Source organism: Taurulus bubalis (genome assembly GCF_910589615.1).
Source record: "Taurulus bubalis genome assembly, chromosome: 4".
NCBI lineage: Eukaryota > Metazoa > Chordata > Actinopteri > Perciformes > Cottidae > Taurulus > Taurulus bubalis.
This window is the reverse complement of record NC_136592.1, coordinates 23545987-23555160: the sequence shown is the minus strand read 5'-3', so window position 1 is coordinate 23555160 and position 9174 is coordinate 23545987. Positions and strand designations below refer to the sequence as shown.

At 42.7% G+C, this 9174-nt stretch overlaps 1 protein-coding gene across 1 annotated transcript; it reads left to right on the top strand.

Moving 5' to 3' along the window:
• Positions 1-1010: 1010 nt before the first annotated feature.
• nod2 (nucleotide-binding oligomerization domain containing 2) lies at positions 1011-6298 on the top strand (the record flags this gene model as incomplete). The annotated part of the gene is made up of 10 exons (XM_079216485.1): positions 1011-1496; positions 2290-2416; positions 2927-4709; positions 4819-4902; positions 4998-5081; positions 5206-5289; positions 5370-5453; positions 5702-5785; positions 5919-6002; positions 6104-6298. 10 exons carry the CDS (start codon positions 1011-1013, stop codon positions 6174-6176), a joined length of 2973 nt encoding a protein of 990 aa, XP_079072611.1. The 3' UTR covers positions 6177-6298.
• Positions 6299-9174: the final 2876 nt, after the last annotated feature.

Sequence of the window (9174 nt, the reverse complement as noted above, 5' to 3'; positions counted from 1 at the left end):
AAGAGGAATAGGGATATGGTGATGGTTAAAACACAGCTTCTGAAATTTAAAAATGAATTAAAAAAATGTGACCAAAAGTTAAATAGATTAAAAAGTACCAGCCTCTGGGAAAAGTCAGGTTGGTTTATTTATGCAATTGTTCCACCAAGTGGTTGCATGAGCGAATTGCAACCATTGAGGAACTACCAGCACGGGCCTGTGGCTTTTAGTACAATTTTGGGAGGCTTTCTCGCAAATGTGTCAAATGAACCGTTAATAGAGCCAGAGCTTCTGCTTATCATAAAAACACGATACTTCCTCTTTATGTCCCTCTACATGCAGTGGCATTCACCCTGTAAACCACTGGCAAGAGGATGTGAAAAGGTCATCACGCCCCACTGAACAAAAATCCAGGTTGCATTCAACCTGTGAAACAGGTTCTTCTATATTACAAACAAAGGAAGGGAATTCACTGCATTTGCATCCATTGTATCGGAGTTCTGGCAGTTGCATCTCATTTAGATTTAGTTTCCATTTTTTACAGGAACACTGTGCAGCTACACTTGTTAGCAGAACAAGTTTTGCTTTCAGCTGCGGAGTGAGGAAGAGGCCAGTCTAAGAGCAGTGTTTCGGTATGATTGACAGAAGTAGGGAAGAAAGCTCTCTGTTGTGTATCGTGAGTGATAATATCGAGTTCTGTTACTTGCTTTTGTGATAGAGGGCTGTTAGATCACTTTTGTGTTTGTGTAAAGCTTTTGTTTGGAAGTTTCTTCTTTTTTTACATTTATTTTTTCAGGTTTTATTGTTTTGTTTTGATTGTGTAACATTTACATACACACAACTTTTCCAGTGAATCAACACCAACAACCAGTGTTGTCAGTATCCTACAGTGGGCTACTTTAGTAGAACTGCTGATGACCAATGGCATGATGACTTGTGGGTGTTCACTGTGCCCGCTTGTGAAAGTGAAAGCAGCATATCACGTTGGATGTCTCCGAGTCTCTGAGTATGGACGCTGACATGCGACAAGCATGTTTGTCCAGGAGCTCGTGCTGAGACAACGGGTAGAGATCCTGCATGCGCTGTGCAGCAGCGGGTCGGCTGAACATCTGGAGCAGGTTCTGGACATCCTGCTGTCCCAGGGGGAGCTCATCTTCGAGGACTACCAGAACATACAGGTACCCGGCCGGGCGCTGTACACCAATGCCAGGCAGCTGCTCGACCTGGTTCACGCGAAGGGCGGGGACACCTGTGCGCGCTTCTATGCCGCTCTCACGCAGGTGCTGCCCGAAGCGCAGAGAGCTGGCTTCTCATTTCCAGGACGCTGTTCAAATGTAGAGGAGAACGAAGAGCACCAGAGCACATCTACTCAGACTCTTCTGGCTCAGAGACCGAGCCTGGTCAGCGAGCTCCAAGGCTGCATTGAGGATGCACTGAGAGCTCTTGTCGCATCCGGACACTTTACCTACGCGGACTGCGACGAAGTGCGGCTGCCTATACACACCCCCTCTCAGCAGGTAGAGCGTGGACGGTTTACGTGGTATACACACTGTGGGAACCAACTTCCTGTTCCTTTTTGGACCTTTTCAATTGTCTTGGAATTAAAACTGGTGCCTAGTTTTTGCATTGCTTTATATTTTTTTTGGCAATTTGGAATGTTATACAGGAATTGAAGCTGTTGCTGATTGTTTTATGTTAATATTGCTCAGCCTACCTGCAGTGTATTTGTTTGTTGTTGCTGCTTAAACTAGATGTGCTGTCATGAAATGTCTTTGCGCTCAATCTAAACGGATAGTTTGGAATTGCGCTTAATCACTTTCTTTCCAAGAACTAGATATTCATAATTAATCCTCTCTTTTCTGTGCATTGTAAATATGAATCTAGAACCAGCAGCCTGTTTGCTTAGCTTAGTACAAAGCTTTATAAAGGTCACCAATCTAGAGTCACAAATCTTTTTTAGAAAGTCATACCAAGAAAAAGGCCGTCACATAACCCCCCATAACACCGCATTGTGCCTTTTTTAGATTTCCGGTTTTGCAGGGATTCAAAAATGTTAATTAGGGAACTTTAGAGAAGCTGGTAGGGGGATCCTTCTACCTTTGGACAGGCTAGCTGTTTCCCCCTGTTTCCAGTCGTTATGCTAAGCTAAGCTATCTGTCTGCTGGTGCTAGCTTTATTTTTTAGCATACAGACATGAAAGTAGTATCAATCCTTTTACCGAACTTTAACCGAAGAAAGCAAATACTGGTATTTCTCAAGTTGTAGAACTATTCCTTTAATAATTAATCTGTTGCAACTTATGTCAACCAGGCAAGGCATTTGCTTGACCATGTCAGATCAAAAGGAGAATCAGCAGCGACGGTTGTATTGCAGTATATTCAGCAAAAACGTGAATCTGGATCTCTGCTAAACCAGGGGAATTGGACTCCTCCAAAAGGTATATCATCATTTGAATCATGCCGTAATGCTGATAAACAGACAAACACAACCTCATGACTAGGGTTGGGTACCGAGAACGTCCGGTACCTACCGGACCGAAAAGCAACGCAGATTTCGGTGCTTTCTTCCGGTGCCTGAGCCGATTTAAATACTTTTTTTCTACACTACTCTGTCTCTGGCAATAAAAAATAAAAAAGTATCGGTTTAGGCACCGGTATCGTTTTAAAAGTATCGGTTTAACACCGGTATCGGAAAAAAACCCAAACGATACCCATCCCTACTCATGACATAACCAAATATATATTTATAGATAATAGGAGGTTTCATGTGCAAGCTAAATATAAATATTCATCTACGCATTCTCTTTAAAAAAAACGGAAATGTTGGAGCTCCAAAAATAAAACAGGGTTGAGAAAAAAGTATATTTCAAAACTGTGAGAAGAGCTGTCAGCACACCACAATTCAGAGTTACAGAATCTCATGTGTAATATATGCTTTTTTTTCACAGAGGTCTTAAAGTATCAGAAAAAGCTCAGCAGTTCTGTGTCTGCTCAGTCCTGCTTCCTCAGAACTTATGGAGGGACCAGCCACATGTCTCTGGATGACATCTACACTGAGGGCCAGCTGGAACTAGCTCATAACTGTGAAGATGTCCATGGACCTTTGGGCCTGGAGGACATAGTTGGTACAGCGGGTACAGTGAACAGCGAGGCCGACACAGTGCTGGTGTCTGGGGATGCGGGCGGTGGGAAGAGCACCTTACTCCAGAGGCTGCACTTACTTTGGGCTCGGGGGGCAGCCCTTCAGGACTTCCTCCTTCTGTTTCCGTTCAGCTGCCGCAGGTTGAATTCAGAGCAGCAGGAACTGTCTGTCCAGGAATTGCTGTTTCAGCACTGCTGCTGGCCAGACAGGGAGCAGGAGGAGATTTTCCAGTTCATTCTGGACCACCCGCATCTCATCCTCTTCACTTTCGATGGCTTGGATGAGCTCAAACAGGGCTTTTCAGATGAGCACTGGCTCTGCTGCCCAACTCAGCGAGCACCTGTTCACATACTATTGTTCAGCTTGATCCAGGGTTCCCTCATGAAGGGTGTGCGGAAAGTGGTGACGAGTCGCCCTGAGGCAGTGGGCCCTGCGTTGAAGAAACACCTCCGCAAGGAGGTCCTCCTGCAAGGCTTTTCCCCCAGTGGGATTGACTGTTTTGTGCGGAAGCATCACTGCGACCCCACTGTGGCTGCTAAGGTTTTAGAATCCCTACAGACAAACACCACTTTACTTGGACTGTGCCATTGTCCAGTCCTCTGCTGGATTGTCTCACAGTGCCACAAGGAGCTGCTAGGTTGCGGAGAAGGCAGCCCACAAACAATCACAGATGTTTACCTCATGATCTTACAGCACTTTTTCCAGCACCAAAGCTCCCTTAAGAGCACCACAGGGTCAGGTTGGCTCCAGGAACACCTAAACACAGTCTTGCATCTCGGGCAGCTTGCCTTTGAGGGAATAGGAACAAGCTGCTACATCTTCTCAGGTACATACCTTGAGGCATGTGGTGTAACTGAGAAGGATATCTGCATGGGCTTTCTCATCCAAAGCAAAGATATGTCATCCACCCACAGTCAACGCTTTGAATTTCTACATATGATTATGCAATGCTTCTTTGCTGCGCTGTACATTGTTTTGTCAAATAACACTCACAGCTCAACTATCCCGAAGCTCTTTGAGCCGCACAACATGAGAGAGACAGGTCTGAGAAGCAGCGCATGCTTCAGGGCCTGCCTGCCTTCCACTGACCAACAGGGGCAGGCGTTAAAGGAGGAAGCTACATTGTCTGAAACCCCAAATATGCAAATCACAGCCACCTTTGTGTCTGGACTACTGTCCCAGCGCCACCGGAGCCTGCGGCTCCACTGCTGCCCCAGTGCCGTGATGGAGAAGAGGGTCAGACAGGTGGCGAGATGCCTGTCCAAAGGCATGCATAAACACTTTAGGTCTATCCCTCAACCTGTAGAGGGGGAGAAGAAGAGCATGCATGCAATGCCAGGCTTCGTCTGGCTTATCAAATGCATCTATGAAATGCAAGACAGCAGGATTGCTAAAGATGCCATGAGTAAGCTGGAGGTGGACCACCTGAAACTGACTTACTGTAACATCGGTCCTGTAGAGTGCACTGCTCTAGCCTATGTGCTCCAGCATTTGAGGAATCCTATTGGCCTCCAGCTTGACAACAACTCTGTGGGTGATGTTGGAGTGGAGCAGCTTCTTCCCTGCATGCACATTTGCAATTCCCTGTAGTGAGTATGAGCAGATTACATTATTCCTTCATTATGGTGGATAAAGCTTCCTCAACAATAAGGCAAAAAACATGTCATGCTCATATTCTTCATATTCTTCCATTATCAGCCTCAGAAATAATAACATTACAGATGAGGGAATTTGCAAACTGCTTGCCAAAGTTATCCAGTGTGACAGCTTCCAGAAAATTGCGTAAGTCAGTGTTGTCAAAATGATTAATAACGCTATCACATGTCCCAAATTATGTTTGATCAATTTCCTTTCATAATCAGTTTGTTTGTCTCTAGGCTTTTCAACAACAAGCTAACTGATGCTTGCACGCAGCATTTTTCTCATCTTCTGAAGACCAGACAGGATTTCCTTTCTCTTAGGTCAGCACATTAGTATTTTCAGCAGCACTCATCAAAAGTGACACTAAAATGAAACCATGATGATACGCACAAAGTCTGTGTAGCTTGTAACGAATAGCAAATTAACACCTCTATTTTCTCTCAGGCTTGGCAACAATAATATAACAGAAGAAGGAGCAAAGCAGCTGGCAGAGGGACTGAAACACAACCATTCACTGAAGTATTTAGGGTAAATTTAGGGTCCTGCAAAATTCCCTAAGTTTTAATGGTGGAACATTTCTATTTACGAACATTTCTTTGTATTCCCAGGCTTTGGGGCAACAAGATCGGAGATGCAGGAGCAGTGGCCATTGCCAGTGCTCTCGAGAGCAGCACGTCTCTGGTGTGGCTTAGGTAATATTTCCTTTGAATATTGGAACCGTAGGTATAGTGTTGACAATCTATTACAATCTGAACATATTCAGATATGTCCGACTTCTGTGTTGCTCCATAATGTCTACAATTATGTATATAAATGCATAAATCAGTTGTACAATATGTTTATGTAAGTAACTCGATGACATATTAAACCTTTTTAGTTGAAAGCAATATAGAAGTCTTACTGCAGGTGTAGAATACTTAACCCAATTGTATGAATGCAGTCTGGTAGGTAATGGTGTGGGTAGAGCAGGAGCACGTGCCCTCGCCAACATTATCAAGAACAGCACGTCACTGGAGGAGCTTTGGTAAGGGTTGGCAACAAGTTATACGGGTACTGACAATGAACACATGTATATCCACTGAGAGGCTGATTGTTTGAGCACTCACTCACTGTACAATAATCCTTTAGTTGCTCCACCCTTTTATTTCCGGTAATAGGTTGACAGAGAACTGCATAACCAGAACAGGGGTGGAATATCTGATTCAAGCCCTAGAACACAATACCCGTGTGAAATCAGTATGGTGAGTAACGTTCCCACTCTTTCTTTTGTGGTTACTTAACCACAAAAATCAATCAATGACATTGTCATTGATCAATTTTGTCCCTTCCTATTACACTGCAGGTTGAGAAACAACGACCTCAGTTTGGAGGAGGTGGAGGAGCTGAGACAACGGGAATCAAGACTGATCTTCTGATTTTGTGTTTTTTTTTTGCAAACTGTGTATTGCTTTCTATTTATTGTAGGAACTATTTATATAAAAATGTGTTTGCTGAAGCGTATCTTGGTTTTCTGCTTAAAGGAATAAAATGCCACTTTATGGGGTTATTCAAATACACAAAATCATCCAATTTTGTCCTGGGTTTGTCCAGTGTAGGTGTAGGACGACGACGAAACAAAAAAAATGTATATAACATCATTTTGTGACTATCTGTGCTTTTATAAATAGCAGAATAAAGAAAATTACAATCACTTTCAAGTAAATCTGATTGCTCCATCAGACTAAAAATATAAATAAATTGCAATCACTTAGAACAATTAAAATAAAGTTCTATCTGTGCAAAAACTAATTAATATTTAGTTACTACTAAATAGCTCATTGTGGAAAACAATAAGCTAATTATTTGTTTGCAAAACAAAACAGAATTAGTGCAGAGATGTGTCAGGTTTTATCAGTATTAGTGGCTGCAGTGAGCTGCTTTCCTCAACACATCTTTTTAAACGGGGTTGTAGATTTGATACGGCCACTCTCAATTCATGCTCAATGTTGAGCTGAGATCTGTATTCTGATGAGAGACCGAACAGCAGAAAAGACCTCCAGGAGACTTCGCGGAGATTGGCTTTTGGCAAAACGCCAAAAATTGGCAAGTCATGCATGTGCAAGCGTAACTTGTTAGCGGCGTACCGGAACTATTTACCCGAGAGTACAGGGATTTCTCCATGTATTTATTAATGACTTAGTTTTATGTCCGTGTACTTTGTACTTTTGTAATATGTTGTTGGGTACAAGACACAAGCACTTTGGCTCGTTTCACCTGGAGCAGGAGAGCTACTCCGGGTTCAGGAGAGCAACTCTGGGTGCTCCTCGCAGGCAGTGGCGGGCTGTGGATTTTCTACCTGCAATTCAGTGGATCAGCTGTTTTACAGCTGGGTGTGGCGCTGCAACCCCTTAGCTGGCCATGTAGTTTAACCAGCTTTTCTACCTTAGAGAGAAACAGAGGTGAAATCTGATTAGACGAGAGCGTTAAGCAGAGCGCTTAAACTGGTTCTATGCTCAGAGTTCTATGTTCTGATCCTAGGGTTCTATGCTCTGACTGCAACATTGCCACGCTTCATACATATGAATGCATTAATAACTATAATACAATAATATAATATATATGCATTATATAATGTATAATACTCTAAAAGAGGCCAATTCTGCACATTGAGCACATTTACTTTGATTATAAATACATGTTGCTGATAATAATAAATGTCAAGTTCATATCTGTTAAAGTAAAAAAAAAAATATATATATATATATATATATATATATAATATATATAGAATATCAATATTCCACAGTAAATACTTCTTCCATCACTGCTTGGCCAGTGACTGCATCATCTGCCCTAAGAGCTACACTTCAACCGAACTACGTGTTCTGCCATTCATGGGAAAACCCCACAGAAGTGGGGCTGGGTTACAGACGTAACGAACAGCCAATCAGCGCATGGAAACGAAACGGACCGACCAATGTGTGACAGGGAGCGCATGACGTACCACATTATGTTTCGTGAGGTCGTCTCCTGTAAATAATATATATCGTAGCCGTAGCGATACACTGTGTAATTTCACTTATTTCACATGGAGAGCAGATTTATCTAAATGCTGACAGCATACCATCGAGGTTGGCAGTCCTCTGCCAGCCCGCTCGCTATCGCTCGGCTCGCGAGGCCAACTTTACCGTGATACTTGGCTGGTTTTGGACGCTCGCATTAGCTAGCCATTCAGCTAATCAGAGGTTATTACGGGAGGAATCTAGCTCGTTTCCAGAGGCCTGTTTCTCAATGAGATGGACACCTGACATGTCAGTCTCCTGTGTTCTCTAACTGAGCTGACGGGTATCAAAGGTAAGTGTCCGTGTCGTCGGCATTGAACGTGAATGACTATTTTCATGGCTCTTTAGCTTTCGTTAGCTACTTCCCTCTCTTAAAGGGCCTGTGACTGACAGCTTCAGCATGGAGATGACACACACCGCTGCCTGGTTGTCAGGCAAAATGTGAACGAAAAATGAGTCGTCATGTGGTTGTCAGGGATGGTGACACGGGAATAAACACAATTGTAATCTTTGTGGCCGTCACGTCAGTGAACAGGCTTAAATGAATGGCAGCGCCAGGTTGAAATCACTTTCAATTGTCTAGCTACCTGCTTCTTGGCGCTGAACGGCAGAACAATATTACATGTATTGTACCGAGTTGTTACTGCTGATATTACATACTGTCTTTTAAACAACAATATGATAACCAAGGTAGCAGTACTGTCATGCTTGAAACAAATGACGGAGGGAAGTGTGCTCTTGACTGTCGGGTGGTTGATCAACATTTCTGAGGTGTCATCAGGGGAAATCCAGTTGTCTAGTATCTGAGTCTTGCCCTATGTGTTTGAAATGTCAACTGTCTGCTGACAATTCTTTTTTTTTTAGAATATTCAAATCAATGTGAGTAATGTTACGCGAGGACCTGCTAAAACAACAGAGATGACTGGGCAACAGAAAGAGAGTACACATCATTAGCTATTCGATTTCTCACATCAATCCACATATCTTTTAATTAAAGAGCAGTAATCAGCGACATAAGATGTCAAGTTACCTTTCAGAGCTCAATCTATTGTTTTATATCTTTACTGAGGTTCCCATTCATTATTATTATGAACATATTTTCCCTCACCTTTTTAAAGCAATTAAGATTATTACTAAATATTCCATCATGGTTAGTAGTTTCATATTTCAACATCTTTCTTTGTCAAAGTCTGTGGCGTATAGTTTTTTAAAAATTGATCTCATAAAAGAATGAAAACATCCTTCACTCATCATTCAATTGTATGTTGCTACCCCTTGAATTATTATTATTTTATTTTGAAGTGGTCATTTGTTGTTTCTTCCTACAGGTCAAGCTTGCCTTGATGTTGGACCCCCTGCCTAGCATGCAGCC